Below are 16075 nucleotides of genomic sequence, written 5' to 3'. Positions count from 1 at the left end.
ATAAGGCCAGCTGCAGATGGGAAGAAACTGTTTTTCTGGTGTGAGGTTTTGGACGGCAGCTTTTCACAGCCCCCCTGCCAGGGGGGAGGGGTTCAAAGAGTTTGTGTCTTTTGTTTTGTTTGTTTGTGTGTATTTTAGGATACACAGTTCATATTAACACTGCATGTGTGTTATGTGCAATCAAATATGTTTTCAAAGATACCTAAGAAAAAATTATTATGATGTATAAAATAAGTTATTGTATTCAAGCATATAAAGGATTCTTGTTTTTAGATCCTGGCTTGTGGCTACATTAACTCCCTGATTGAGAACCAGTGCTGGTTGATCCAGTTGTTCAGTCTGGCCTGCACCATCAAAGAATACAACATCAATGTCAGCAAAGCAAACGCGAGTGAGTGAACTCAAAATATTACTTCTTTGTGCATCTTATGATTGGTAGTTCATTTCACAAGAAGGTGAGATATCACCTTCAATATTTGTAAGAGCATAAATCCACATTTTGGTTACAACTACTAGTCATACTGTACATAGCATTTCAGTGTGATTTGCTGTTTTAGATTGTGTTTTCTAAAAGTGTGTTTCCCAAAAAGTTGAAATTAAACCTACAGTTTTGTTTATTTTTTGGGCCGATCTTTCAGGGCTAATTTAGTTCAGCGCAGCCTTTGTGTTAATCATACTGGAATTACAGTGGATACAAAACACTGCCCCAATACTCAGTGAAACAGTAAGATTTATGCAGAGAATACTGATAACAATCTACTTTAATATCCTGGAGAATTTACACTCATAAATGTCCTCACTTTCACCTGTCATTAGAATTGTGTGAGCTGCCCAGCAACGAGGCCGGGATTATCTGGGACAGTATCTGCTTTGCCTTCCTGTTGCTGCAGAGACGAGTCTTCATGAGCTACTACTTCCTCCATGTGGTGGCTGATATCAGAGCATCGCAGATCCTCGCGTGCAGGTACACAGATTAGGATAAGATGGCCTGCTTCATAGGGATACTGTTACTTTTCCTGCCATTACATGTGAAAAAGTCTGCTGTGAAAAAGGTCTATGAATCGGATTTATCTGAGAATGCTAAAGACCTGAGCTCCTCGATGCTATAAGGCCTAAGGTTTGTCAGATTTATTCAGTAATTCCAAATCTAACTTTTACTTTTTAATTTTAGTATGTACTGCCGCTGCCCTTACAAAGTACATAATGTTGCATGCAGTATGCATACAATTGGGACATACTACTTCTTCATAACATTGTGCCTTGAACTTTGACCCTCTTGCACATATATGCTGTGCAAAGGATTGTGGCTCGGAATAGCCAGAAAAGCATGCTGGCTTGCATGCCGGATGCAGGATGACATTCTTCCTATCCACAATTGTCATTGCAGATATCCACCTCATTCTTCCTAGGAAAAATTATGTCACTTTTGCCATTCATGTTTATTGACCTTTCAATTTCAGATATGCACAATGTCATTCTTCCTATCCAGAATGAACATTATAGATATCTACTAGAATGAACAGATATCTACAATCCAATTGTTATCAGTCGTTATTTTAATTTTAGATATCCAATAAGAAGAAATAGTTTTGAATTTGTGAATATCTGCAATTGCATTGTTTTCTAGTCATATTTCTAACTGTAGATATCTGAAATTGCATTTCTACTAGCCTTAATGCCAATTTGGATATTGGTAGTTACATTTGTACTAATTTGTACTAATTCAAAATTACATTAAATAGTAAAGTAGGATCAAACCTTCACACTCTGACACTGGATGTTTTGAACATTTGATTGTGTTTCAGAGGGGCGGAGCTTTTCCAGGCCACAATAGTTAAGGCGGTGAGAGCCAGACTGGAGGAGGAGCGCAAATCTGTGGAGCAGCTGAAGAGACAGTGAGACTCTAAGCATTTGACTACATTTGACTTCATGTGGTGTAATGTTGTGGTTTGTGTGTACAATATGCAATACATGGGGAAGTTTTGACCGTTAAATTTGATAAGGTATTGCCCAAGACTTAGAATAACCTTTTAACATTTAAACATTTACATACACATAATTGTCTAACTCTGGATTAGATTGGACATTTATTTAGAAATACTCCAGGACCAATTCAGATACAAGTTATGTCTGAAAGATGCCAAATTTGTTGTAAATAGGGCATTTATTCAGGACTACTTTCAGATGGATTAATGCACACTTGGTTTTGGTCTTTTCAGGGGATTTTTTGACAATAGGAAAAATATATAATTTAGTTACACTAAAACATAAGTAAGTATACATGATTCAAAAAGCCATTTAAAATCAGTTCTGTATTAAAAGGAAGCTCAGTCTTTACTGTTTCCAGGAAGCCATCGCTCAGTATATCATACTGCGTAAGGTCAATGTATTTCCACCACTTACAGCTACCTAAGGAGATACTGATTAGCTCTGATAATATCCACTCAACTGCTCTAACGAGCACTCCACTGTTTCACAACGTACATAGTAATTTCCATATGAAGCTTGGAGATATTTATGGTCAGTCTGGTATGCTGTTAGTGATGTTCCTCTGTGTAAATACCTTGTCTCTTCACTGCCTCTCTGATCTAATCAGGATGGAACGCATTAAGGTGAGGCAGCAAAAGTTTAAGAGGGGCAAGGAGAAGATGCTAAGCATGGCGCAGGAGTCTGGAGATGGACAGACCCTCGTCCAGCCCGAGGAGGATGATGATGATGATGGTATGACAAAGGCTGCTGGGACTTCTCCTGGTTCAGTCAATGTTAGAAAAGTTGGTGTTGATGTTATGTTTTCCAGTAGTGCTTAGAGAAGATAGGTGAGCGTGAATAATGACTGAAATCATTAACATATGTTGTGTAATCATGTATTTGCATTAGTATTTGTTTAAGAGAAAGCTTAAGAGAGTAAAAAAAAATATGCCTTGAGTTTGCAGAATAATTAATTTTCTTATGAAATGTTGCACTGATGTATTTGTGAAATTTTAGGAGCACAGCGAACGAAAGCCAAGACCAAAAAAAAGCAGTGGTGGAGGCCGTGGGTTGACCATGCTTCCAGTAGGTTGACCCCCCAACCCTCTTTTTTTCTCTTCCTCCACTCTGATTGGCCCTTGTGTCCTTGACCAGAACGCTGAGGATTCCCATACTGCCCCTGGGCTCTGAAGGCACTAACACACAGTAGACTTGCTCCATCCAGACTTTAGTCCTTTTCTGTCTCTATTTAAGGGCCCTTGTTACTGCCTGTAGCTCTCCTGTACGCTATGTGTGGAGATGCACTTCTGTTTCAAGATGATCTATAAAACCGTGTCAGTATCGGTGCAGAGCAGGGTTGCCTTAAATAGACATGATGAGACGTTAAGGCAAGAGAAAATGTCTAATGTCTGGAGGTCTGTACTTGACATTGTTTAAAACGTAATCATCAGTCTCCCCTAAAGAGCCCACAGTAGAGAATCACTCTGTTGTAAAACATTTTCATGCAAAGACATGAAGTCAACTCTCCTTTATTCTCAGTACTGGAATAAAGGACGAAGGGTTTGTTCATTCTTTGCCTGTAGACATGATCACCAAACAGGCGAAAATAAAACCGCAAGAACGATTGGACCAGTTATCGAACATATACAATGACAAATTTAAAGTCTCTTTGTGCTGAATAAAAGAAAATACCAGCATCTTTCTGAGTCAATACAGTGGTCACCTGTTTGGTTTGAACTCATGTCTTATGTTGTACTCCACCCCCACATGACATTTTCAAATTATTTCTCCATTTTATCTCTTTGTCATTTAATGTTTCATCTCCATATCCCAGCATCCCCCCTCACCTCCCGCCCACTGCGGTTCTGTTCAAGGACATAAGTCAGCCTTGTCTATCCCATTGCTTCTAACACTTAATTACTGTAGACAGGAGTCACTTGCTCTGTCGAGTAGCTTAAACTAAAGACTGTGCTTACTGGAATAAGAGTCTTTAATAGAAAATATTCATTGTGCTTTGTGCTCAGAGTTCTAGCAGCCATATTTAAATTTGTATGTGTTTTCTGCATTTTCTGTTTCATCTTGTCATGTCTCTGATGCTTTTAAATGTGTGTCTATAGCACGACTTACTGTAGACTCAGTTAAATGTTTAATATGTAGCGAATTACATATCATTTGACGGTAAGTGGTTTGATTTTCCTGCCTCTTCCTTTCAGCAAGGGAACCTTCTAACCTCATGTTAATGTTGATGAAAAAGTGATGAATGACTTTGGCCTCCGTTTGACTGAATGTAACTAAACTTTACCATCTGCCCCTTCAGTGGTTAGAAGTGGAGACTATTACTTGTTTGAAACTGACAGTGAGGAGGAAGAGGAGGAGGAGGAGAAAAATGATGAGGAAGAGCCAAAGAAGTCGGCTTTTCAGGTGACTTCCACTATTGGTTAATTTTTCCATCAATTTCAGTGTGAAACAAGATTTTAATTCGGTCAGTTATTTAATCAATTGATTACATGTTTTTATTATTGATGAGGATGTTTCATTCAGCAGAGGTAAAGAATAACATAGTAAACTTTTACTCAAGTAATATACAGTTTTGATGTATGGAAATATTGGAATTTTTTACACCATGTAAAAGTATTTATTCTGCAGTTATTGTTATATTAACATGTAAACGTGTCAGCAGAAATTTACTGTTATAGCTGGTCGAGGTGGAGATACTTTTAACTGCTTTATATACAGTTGGGTAGTTGGGTAGTCCATTGGTTCCAAACCTAGGGGTCGGGCCCCTTCAAAGGATCACAAGATAAATCTGAGGGATTGTGAGTTAATAATGGCAAGGCAAGGCAAGGCAGCTTTATTTATATAGCACATTTCAGCAACAGGGCAATTCAAAGTGCTTTACATAAAACATTAAAGAGCAGTTAGAAAACAATTAAAAAACAATAATAAACAAATTAAAAACATTAAAAGACAAGAATAGTGGGAGAGGAAAGAAGATAAAAGGTCTGATACACAAGTTTGTATTCATTTTTTATTTTTACTTTTCTCTAATCTTTGCTTTTTTGTGAAATATTGGATAAATGTACCTCTTTTGGCCTCAAACTGTTATTTAAATTAAACAATGTGAGAAGTTTAGAGTTAGAGAGGAAATGTCTCTTTTGGTGAAACTGCTAACAACTAGTTTTATTTTATAAGCTTATCGTGTTTTTTTATGTAAAATCTTAATCTAAAAAGTATCTCTGATATTGCTATTTTTACGAAAGGATTGAACGTTTTGAATACTAACATTCTGGAGAATGGGATAACAAATCCCTTGATCCTCATATGCACCTGGACTACATAATCCTCTCTTGTTCACTGTCTCCTAACACATTTAATCTCTGTTGTTTTTAATAATATGAAATTATTTTCTACTAACCCTCTCTCACTCTGTTGTCTCTCTGTAGCGAGCTATTGGGAAGTTTGTCTCTGCTCTTCTGGCTTTGCCCAAGTCTATCATTAAGCTGCCTAAAACTATACTGCAGTGTGTAGTCAAGGCAGGCAAGGTACTCACCACCAGAACTAATTAACACAGCTTGCTTTCTATAAACATCTGCCACTTTAGGTAACAACTAACAACTAACGGCACAGCAAACTGCCTTTCCATGTTTGGTGTTCTGCTTCAACAGAATATTGAACATATTCACACACCACAGTAATACGTAGATGAGTTCATCCATATCACAAACGAGGCTTATTTGGCATAAATTATGAAACATAAACTGGAATGGAAATGTTTTGACCTTTGCTGTGCAAAACCACCTTAAATTGGTGTTTAATTTATCCTTTTGCTTGTTGTTGCTCTTGCATAATTGGCCTCAGTCACTCTTCTTCACATCCTTTCATCAAAACTAAACTCCTTCTCTCTGCTCTCCAGTTTCTTTATCACGCCTGGATCACAGACCCCAAAGCTGCCCTGAGGGCAAGAGGCAAAGAGAAACGCAAATTTTGGAAAAAATACACCAAAGGAGTTAGACGCAGAAAAAGCAAGAAAGATGGTAAGCAAGTTCTAGAGACAAAAAACTTACATGAAACAAACTTTAATGGGAATGGATTTCATGTTCTTTCGACCATAATAGGTGTCTTTACTGCACTTCAACAGGTCATTTGACCATAGAGGTTGGTGAGCTCTCTGATGGGCAAGAAAAAGGAGAAGAGGACGAGAAGTCTGGTGGTCCAGGTTGGTTTCTCCTAGTTTTATGAAATATTTGAAAGAAAAGATTGACTTGATTTTAATGACTTGATTTTAATGATGTTAAGTTTCTCTTTCTGAGTCTGAACCTGCTCTAAGATTGGACTAGATATACTGAATCTGGAATATAATCATGAAGAATCTTCTTACAGTGTTAATCACTATTGTATTGTATTGTTTGTTTTTACTTTCTTTCATTGTCTGTGAATATTTGCCATTAGGAGCCACCATTTTAAGTTCTTTAGCTCAACCTAAAAAGTTGAATTAATGTGAATGTTTTTGTGTTGTATACCTTCCCTCAGACAACATCATCAAGCGGGTGTTCAACATCATAAAGTTTACCTGGGTGCTCTTCCAGACGACAGTGGACAGCTTCACCAAGTGGATGAATGACATGTGCAGAGAGTATATCGACATCTCCACTGTGCTGCGTATAGAGCGCTGCATGCTCACCAGAGAGGTCAAAAAGGTACCAAGAGCCACTACGTCTACTTCTGACAAGCAGAAAAGGAGTTACCTTAGTTTTAAAATCAATTCTTTTTTCTTTTTTTTTTTGCAATTTATAAGCAAATTGAAGTACTTAAATGTGATTAAGAGGACCAATGAATGATCAACTCCTCTTCCACCAGGGCAACGTGCCGTCCAGAGAGAGCATCCACGTCTACTACCAGAAGGCCATGAGGCTCAACATGTCTAGACAGGCTAGTTTGGATCAGCTAAGTGAGGACGAGTCAGCCTCGGGCTCCAACAGGGTCCGGAGAAGGCGAAGAGGCTACCCCATGGAGAGCCAGGACTCCACAGCATCCAGAGACAGCATATCCAGGTACACGCAGCCTCAGCAATGCAACATGGGAGACCAAATGAGTCCCCATCATGAAGTGTTTTTAGGGAGTGTTCAACAGTGGTGACAGAGACAACAAAATAGATTCCAGAATAGAATAACAGAATATATTTTAGCTTCATGACAGCTTCCTGCCTCCTTTTTCCTCTTAGATAGTACATTTAGCAAAGTAACCTTTCACTGCACAGGAATAAGACATTTTGGGTTTTTTTAGGTTTGAAATGTGAATTAAGGAATTAAAACCCATATACTTTATCACTTTACTGTAGGAAAAATGTTGTATTATTGATATATGCCCTTTAATGATGTTCAGGAAATTATGATACATACTTTCCCTCTTGTTATTGTTATTATTATTATTATTATTATTATTATTATTAATAAACTGTTGGCATAGAATAATATTATACTGAATACTCTAAACAAGATAACATGGAGCCATTGCGTGTCCTTGTCTAAGCACAGTGTGTTCCTGAGGGGGCATACATGCCCTCCCAGACCAGATAGGGGAGACGTCATCGACTCTGACAAGATAACAATTGACGACATCTACTCTGTATCATGATTTGTTACATTTATTATAAAAAGCAGCTGTGGAGAGCTTTTCGTTAGGTCATTGTCTGTACTATTCTATAGTGCGGAGACTGCCTCCTTGTTGGGTTCTCAAGTAAAATGAACTTTAATATATCTTCAGTGGTTCCTGTCTATTATTTGATAATGTATTGATTCTAACAAACAAGCTTGTGTTGCTCCACATGTAGATACATTTGTGGTACAGGTGTTTCCAATTCATTTTTTTCTTAATTACTTTTTGTGCTATCTGGACATGCAGATAGTTTTTGGTTTTATTTATCCGGGTTTTGAGTTATGGCATTTAAAATTACATTTAAAGATTTTCAACAACATTTGTGAACAGTTTTATTGGAACTACAGTACTTTCTGCAGAAGAAATAGTCCCAATATCGTGTTGTGTGGATTATCCAGGGTAACGGATGCATTGTTTCTGGAATAAGACAGTTGCTATTGATTTTCTTTAGATGCCATTGTCAAAGTTGTGAACACCACAAACAATATTCCATTCACCTCCATTGTATTGGATGCGAAATTCTTAAATACATATTTGTTAAGCCCTTGGCCAGTTTCACCAAAACCCTCTACATGGCTAGATTCCTTTAAAGAAAGGTGAGATAATGAATATTTTTTTGGGTGAACCAACCCTTTAAGGAGGCTATTGCTAACAGTGAGGTTGTTCAATAACATCACATTCAGCCATTTCATCCTCATTCTTTGCTGCATCTCATACTTTTAAAGTAAGAAGTAAACACGAAGATCATTTCCCTGCTCATTTTTAATGTTAAGTTTGGGTTAAATGCATTTATTACACAGTATATGGGGAATCCTCTGTCTGTGTAACCTAACATTGATCCCACCTCATTCTTCTCACTTATCATTCCATGTGTCACTCACACCACCTCTCAGTGCCTTCACCGAGGCTACCACACTGTTTTCCCGTCAATCCACTCTGGAAGATCTGGATGGAATGCCAGAGTGCATTCCCAAAACCAGCGAGCGTGCCAGGCCCAAACTGCGTAAGATGTGCGGCTTGGACATGTCCAATTCATCAGTGGACAGCTGCAGCAGCTTCATGTCCAGGTGCCTGGCCTCTGCATCACCCATATACATACACCTGTGTTTCTCATCCTTATCACTGACATGAACAAGATCATTGCATCTCCTGACTCCTGTTTTATCAAAATATTTCTCTAAATCCTTTTTTTATTTTAACTTCTGCTGGTCATCAGCATGATTGCATGACATTTTCCATAACCCTTTTGTTTACTACACCTGTCAAGAACCCAGGGATAACCAGGAAAATGCAAAAAGGAAAAACATGCCCTCATCCATGGATAGGGTGTGGCATAAAAAAATCCAGTTCCAGCCAACCTAATGGATGCTTAGAAATAAAAAGGCTTTAATAAATATAGGTTGGTACATTATAACAATATATATTGGCACACCTGGCACCCTGAGGAAGTGCAAGGGAGCAGATTGGGAAACTGGGAGGCTGATTCTATTTCAGACATCAAATGTTTTTCATTTCCATGTGAACAGACAGACTTGAGTGCAGATTGACACAATTCCTACTGTTTTTTTCCCTGCAGTGAAGCAACACAGTGCGTCACACTCTACTCCAGACAGGGCACCACAGACACCATAGAAGAAGTGGATGATGAGCATGATCAAGGGGAAGACAAGCAGCAGCGGGTTCCCTGGCAATCCCAACAGCTAGACCAGAGTGAGGGGGCAGAGGGCGGTGCCTGGAGTGATGGAGAACCCAGGGCGAAAGAGGAAAAGAAGGAGGAGGGTGATGGCCAGGTGGAACTGGAGGGTGAGGAGGTAGTAGAGGTAGCCAAGTACCAGGAGGGAGAAGAGGGAGAAGAGTCTTTTGGTCCAGATGAGGGCCCCTCTCTCAGGCTGGAGGAGGCAGAGTCTGCCCCTTCTGCCCAAGAAAAGGACTTCGCCACTGAGAGTGAGGATGGGGGAGTACAGCAGGACTTCATGCAAACAGAGGGGGGACAAGGGCTGATCTACACCCCTGATACAGATGCTTCTAAAACGTCTGACGCTGACGTGCCTCCCAGCTACAGCAAGGCCGTCAGCTTCGACCGTCTGGAACTTAGCGATGACGAGAGTGACATGGATAGGAGGAGGCGCATGGTTATGACCTCTGACAGCCGCTCAGACAGCAGGTCAGACATCATGTTGCCCTCTATGACCACTGAGCTGACCGCCAGCGAACTGCTGCTCAACAAGTAAGTCCAAAAACAACTAAAGCCTTATTAGCATGAAGCCTCACAGGAATCAGAATTAACGGTTATCTGTGCACACGCTTTGCTGCAAATGTATCTTGATCATTTCCATTGAATGCCTTATCCTGTTGGAACTGTTATCTAGATATTTCAAAAGATCCTAGCCACACCATATATGTACACTGGTATTGTTGTATATTGCACAGCAGCTTTAAAATTTCACTTCAAAATGTTGCACTTGTGAAACTGATGAGACAATGGAGACAATATTAAAGACCCCTCACCCCTCTTACCGAGGAGCAAGGCTCCCAGACTGAAAGAGATTGTCGTTTTGTGTCTCTTTTTGATCATTTTGTGTCTCTGTGGTTGTATTGCATCTCTTTGTGTTCATCTTGAATCGTTTTATGGTCTTTTGCATCTCTGTGTGTCTGTTCAGGATGTTTTATGATGAGGAGCTGGAGCAGTCAGATAGATTCTACCAAAAGCAGCCTCTGATCCTCCAGCTCTGCTACGGTCTCTACAACATGCTGGTGGCCCACTCAGAGATGGTGTGCTACCTGGTCATCATCATCAACCACATGGTATCGGCCTCCTGCGCCACCCTGGTCCTTCCCACCACCATCTTCCTCTGGGCCATGCTGTCAGTACCCAGGCCCAGCAAGCGCTACTGGATGACTGCCATCGTCTATACTGAGGTACAGTCAGATACAAAGATGTCCAAAACATCAGCTGATCAATCAAATCGGCAGGTGGTATTATTTTGTCAACCATTAGATTATGTTGCTGGCTGTCCTACAATAAGTCAATTTTTCATGAGTGTTGGTGTCAATGGTGGAAATTGCTAATTTTAATGCACAGATAAGATGAGAGAGAGATAATTGCATTGTAGTATAAGAGAAATAATTTTATTGTTTTTTACAAACTGTGTCTTTTATGTTTCATTGGTAAACTTTGACATAATCCCGACAGCTTCACTGACACAGATTTTGCTTTCCCTCCAGGTCACCATCGTCGTCAAGTACTTCTTCCAGTTTGGCTTCTTCCCCTTCAACCAGAACATAATAGATAAGAATAAACCATATCACCCTCCCAACATCATTGGTGTGGAGAAGAAGGATGGTTACGTCCACTACGACCTGGTCCAGTTACTGGCTCTCTTCTTCCACAGATCCATTCTGAAGGTTCCTGCAAACCTGCATTATTTAGTGACATTTACTAAAAAATTACAGTTCCCAGCTGTCTTTATTTTTTCAGCTTTTTTAATAGACATTTTAGATTTTAGAATTTATTTAGTTTTAAAGATTTATTTCTTAGAAACAAATGAGCTTTGGGGATCAATGCCACAGACCGGTTGAGGAGGTCGGAAAGTGTTGTGAGATGGACTCACACATTGTGGGTTTTGGTCTTGTTATGCGATTTGTTGAAAATAAGAAAAATATAGAAAATTGTCAACTTTATCTGTTAAACACATCCAGGCTGTTAGTGCTTCCCATAGATATAATTGTATATCAAATACCTATGTATTTGTCAAAAATATACTTAATTCCCTGTGTTGATATATTAAATATCTTGAAATGTATTTATAATTATAACACAAAATTACAATAATATACAGTACCTGTCATAAAGTGAAAATTATTGGGTGCGGTTGAAAAAAAACTTTAAAACATCATGGGTTAAATAAAACTCTAGCTAATTGCAACACCTTACTGCCTTAATGAATAATTGAGAATTAATTCACAGAAAACCAAAAAAAATTCAGTTTGCAAAGAAATAGTGCACTGTTAACCCTTCATGGGACAGACACTGTGACTGATTGTTTTGGATGTACTGTGAAATGTTTGAATGCAAATGCACTCCCTGTACCAGATTTTTAATGAATCTGTGCGTAAAATATGACATGGTCTTGCATTTTTCCCTTTTCTTTCCATCTCTAGTGCCATGGTCTTTGGGACGAGGAGGACCCCAAAGAAAGGAGAGAGCCCTCTCGTCAGAGCGAGTCAGAGGACGAGGGAAAAGACAAGGAGGAGAGTGAGAAGGGGTCTGAACACGCCTCCTCACTGATCAGTGATGGGAGAGGCTCCACTCACACCTTGAGATCAATAAACTTTGGGACTTCCATTGATTCAGGACATGTCCAGGTGCACTACCCGCAGCAGCCGACATACCAGCGTCGCAAGAGCTCCAGCGGAGGCTCGCACATTTCTCACCGATCTCTCCACTCTTCTGCAAGGTCTAAGAGAGGTGAAGATCCTTATCTATTGTCTATTTCCTACTACTAACTAGACAACAGTTTCAAAACATTAAAAGTGGGAACGTCAACAATTAACACTCTTCCTGAGAGTAATGTGTAATTTTGTAGTAAGCATATAACTGTTACTCTTCTAACAATAATAATCATAACAACAACAATAAATAGAAGGAATCCTCTGGGCTTGTGTCACAAAAAAGATGTCTTGTGTTTTCTAGCCTTCACCCTTGGATTAGGTCTTTGTGTTTGTAGATCTCGCCTTATCTCAGGCAGTGACTCAACGCCTCGTCACGGTTCATTTACAGCTCAAAATGTAAATTGTTTCCACAGGAAGTACCACTTCCCACAACAGCAGCCACAAGGACGGCAGCGAGGCCAGCGTCCATCAGAAGACCCGCAAACAGATGATCATGGAGAAGTTGAGGGAGCAGCTCCTCAAAGGAAAAGCTTTCATCATAAAGCGGTACAAAGAAGCATAGCTGGTTAATAAAAGTTGAGGCAGTTGTGTATTTTGTCTCCACCCATGGCCTTACTGGCCAGCAGTCAACTGTGATTATACAAGAAATAATGTAACTTGAGGGCATTGATGAGAACAGTGCTCAGCAAGTATTCTAGACAAATATGGAAAAATCATATTAGTCATACAGCAGCTAAAACCTTTCAAAGGTCTAAATTTAGACCTTTAATTACAGCATTCCCGTTAGGTCAGTCAGTGTAATTTTTGTAAGTGCTGCGACAGACAATCAAAACATGATGACATTACTGTTCTAAATTGAATCACAATGGAACAAGTGGTTTCTGAGATATTATGTCTACAACAGTAACTGATACATAGAGAAGATATTTTCAATCGTTAAGGTTTTCTCAAAATAAAACCAGTAGTGTCTGACAACACACATGCATTTATTTAACCTATCAGAAGAAAATATGCAATAAAAGCCTAATAAACAGAAATGCAATTATATAACCACAAGTAGCATTTCTAATTCAAAGATTTAATCCTAAAAACAACCTAAATGATGCCTTAAAACAGGTTCTCAATTTTTTTCAGCCAAGGACCCCTTACAAGATAGAGAAAGAGAGAGACCCCTTATGTCCTACTAGAAAACTAGAAAATGCATTTCCTGCAGAACATGCGTGTGAATGCTGAATAGCTAAATTGCTAAAGCTAAACTGGATTAATAGCTTAAATTTGTAAGAAGTTAAAATAGTGAGAATAGTTGGAAAAGTGGGAATTGTTTTAATTAGTATGAATTTCATTGATTGAAGTTGAGTAACACTATTAATGTAAAAAAGATGTGGAATAATATGTGATGTGATAATTGTTTTAATTAATATATATTTAAAAGTTGAATAATAGCCATATTGTATGAAAGTTGTAAGTGTTACAACCAGGGCACAGCAGTGGCAAGCGAACAACATATTACTGTCTGTAGTTGCAATTTAACTGTCTGGCGAAAATGCTGCGTCATGCTTACTAATCAGTGGCCATGTTTGTAATCACAGAGGAGGTCGCTTTGATCTCTGAGGTTTGTAATCAGCTAACGACCTATCACCATAGCCTATCACCTGTGTCTGACGGCTGCCATTAATGGACACTGAGAGCGACCTGTGAAAGAAAAGCTCAGACAGCTGAAACTATAGGTGGCATAAGTGAAATAACCTCATCTTCAGCGCCGCAAGTCCTTTGGGAATGTATTGATATAAAATTTATGTTGAAAAATAAAAATATGTGGGCATATCAGCGATACAAAAAAGTGGTTTGCTGTGCCTTTGCGTGAAAACGTCAAGGATGTTTAACATGGGCAGCGAATGGAGGAAGATATGGAACTGTTGTCATTTGGAAGCTCACTGAGGCCTACTGCTTAAATGAGCACATTGGCTGAAAGTAGACAAACATACCTACATTTTGATGTATATATGTTGGCTGACAAGGATAAATTGTGTGCGTGAGAGCAAGTTAAAGAGAAGGGACTAAGATGATTTTTTTAAGGCTTCGTGCTCTAGCGACCCATTTTAAACTTCCTGAAACAAAAACTGTTCAAACTGCTGAGATAGAGCCTACTAGCTGAAGTTTTTATGAATGGTTTAAAGATGATTGGTGTCTGTATGTGAAAGTATGAAGTAGGAGTAGCATTTTGTAGTAGAAGAGGATTTGAAGTCCCATCATGTGTTAAACATTTTGAATGTTTTTTGTAGCTGAACATATAAAGAAGTTAGAGCCAACCAAAGAAAGTTGAAGAATAAAGAATTGGATAACAATACTGTGAATGCACAGAGCTCTTTTTATTTTTTTTATTTTTTTTTACACTTCTATAGTTTTAGTTAGGCTATTTAGACTAGCTAGTTAGACATGTATTTTTTGGGGGCTTTTCCCTTTATTTGAAAGTGACAGTGGATAGACAGGAGAGGTGGGAGAGAGATGGGGGATGACACGCAGTAAAGATTGGACTCGAACCCGGGACGCTGCAGAGAGCTCAGCCTACATGGGGCACACGCTCTTACTGGGTGAGCTAGAGGTTGCCCCAGAAATTAGACATATATTAAACATATTTCCAGATTATAAATTATATATGTTTGATCAAAAGATTATTTATTAAGAAAGACCCACCTGGACCACTTTCACCTGTTTCTTTGCTTAAAATAACATTTCTTTTTACTTCTTTGTAGGTTCATGGAGATCTACCTTCCTATGAGGCAGTTCTTCTATAACTTGATCCACCCAGAATACAGCGCAGTCACAGATGTCTATGTGCTGATGTTCCTCGCTGACACGGTCGACTTCATCATCATTGTGTTTGGATTCTGGGCATTTGGTGTAAGTTTTAAAATTAGATTTAGATCCATAAACAAAATCACTTCTGACAAAGTTAATATTTATTTACATCCCTTCTAGAAACACTCGGCTGCAGACATTACATCGTCCCTGTCGGAGGATCAAGTGCCGGGACCTTTCCTGGTCATGGTTCTGATCCAATTTGGGACCATGGTGGTGGACCGGGCGCTCTACCTCAGAAAGTCTGTCATGGGCAAGGTGATCTTCCAGGTCATCCTGGTCTTTGGCATCCACTTTTGGATGTTCTTTATCCTGCCAGGAGTCACAGATAAGTAAGAACTCACATTTACGTCACAATAAAGTTCAATATTTAGTGTCTTTGGTGCATGCTTTTCATCGCTCTCTTCTGTCTGTTACTATTCAAATAAAGAAAAGCATGTTTAAAAGATGTTCTCTATCTGAAAATGTTTTTGAATGTTTTACAGCTGAAAGGATTTTTGTTCTTTGCCATCAAGAATATTTGTGCTGTCTATAAATGAAATACAAAGAACCAAACTACTTCATTCTTCAATTTTACAAACCGTCTCGCTTGTCTTCCCCTTTGTAGACGTTTCAGCGAGAACATGGTTGCTCAGATGTGGTATTTTGTCAAGTGCGTCTACTTCGGGCTGTCAGCCTATCAGATCCGCTGTGGTTATCCCACCCGCGTTTTGGGAAACTTCCTCACCAAGAGCTACAATTATGTCAACCTCTTCCTGTTTCAAGGGTGAGTTACCCTGGGAAAGTATCATTTCTTCCAGCTGGGCAAACAGGTCCATCGCTCTGTTCATGTCAGGGGTTGATAAACTAGCTTCTGTTGCAAGAATGGAGACAAGGAGACCGACAAAGATTACACCTGGAGTAGTTTATTTAAAAAATTTGAAAACAAGAGAATTATTAAGTGTCTTTTGGGCATCTCCATTGGTACATTCATTGGTATATTCATGATCCCATATCGTAAAAAGTGAGATTATAAACCAGGTCAAGGTGCTATACTTAGAAAATTAGTATAATATGTATATGTATTGTATGTATATTTAATTGATTCATACATAATGAAAATAATCATTAGTTGCAAACCTGGTCATACCATGTGTATGTTATGTAATGCTTATAATTCTTTTAATGAATTTTAGATTTGGAAACTAAACCTCCAGTTTCT

The 16075-nt window shown here is 38.9% G+C and overlaps 1 protein-coding gene across 4 annotated transcripts in view; it reads left to right on the top strand.

Annotated features, from left to right (window-relative positions):
* Positions 1-16075, top strand: part of piezo2b (piezo-type mechanosensitive ion channel component 2b) — an 84192-nt gene that overhangs the window by 57952 nt on the left and 10165 nt on the right. For 3 of the 4 annotated variants that reach the window (XM_028593357.1, XM_028593356.1, XM_028593359.1), the window contains 20 exons: positions 274-391; positions 817-964; positions 1806-1895; positions 2597-2721; positions 2986-3054; positions 4286-4389; positions 5412-5510; positions 5882-6002; positions 6107-6184; positions 6499-6665; positions 6826-7019; positions 8517-8690; positions 9200-9850; positions 10284-10542; positions 10849-11028; positions 11785-12091; positions 12429-12561; positions 14769-14916; positions 14995-15206; positions 15482-15640. In XM_028593357.1, coding sequence (XP_028449158.1) covers positions 274-391; positions 817-964; positions 1806-1895; positions 2597-2721; positions 2986-3054; positions 4286-4389; positions 5412-5510; positions 5882-6002; positions 6107-6184; positions 6499-6665; positions 6826-7019; positions 8517-8690; positions 9200-9850; positions 10284-10542; positions 10849-11028; positions 11785-12091; positions 12429-12561; positions 14769-14916; positions 14995-15206; positions 15482-15640 — 3536 coding nt within the window. The remainder of the gene's footprint in view (positions 1-273; positions 392-816; positions 965-1805; positions 1896-2596; positions 2722-2985; positions 3055-4285; positions 4390-5411; positions 5511-5881; positions 6003-6106; positions 6185-6498; positions 6666-6825; positions 7020-8516; positions 8691-9199; positions 9851-10283; positions 10543-10848; positions 11029-11784; positions 12092-12428; positions 12562-14768; positions 14917-14994; positions 15207-15481; positions 15641-16075) is intronic. The other variant, XM_028593358.1, reaches the window with a different exon arrangement.

This window comes from Perca flavescens, chromosome 12 (genome assembly GCF_004354835.1).
Source record: "Perca flavescens isolate YP-PL-M2 chromosome 12, PFLA_1.0, whole genome shotgun sequence".
In the NCBI taxonomy this organism is placed as follows: Eukaryota; Metazoa; Chordata; class Actinopteri; order Perciformes; family Percidae; genus Perca; species Perca flavescens.
The sequence above is the reverse complement of the archived record's forward strand: the minus strand, read 5'-3'. Positions and strand labels throughout refer to the sequence as shown.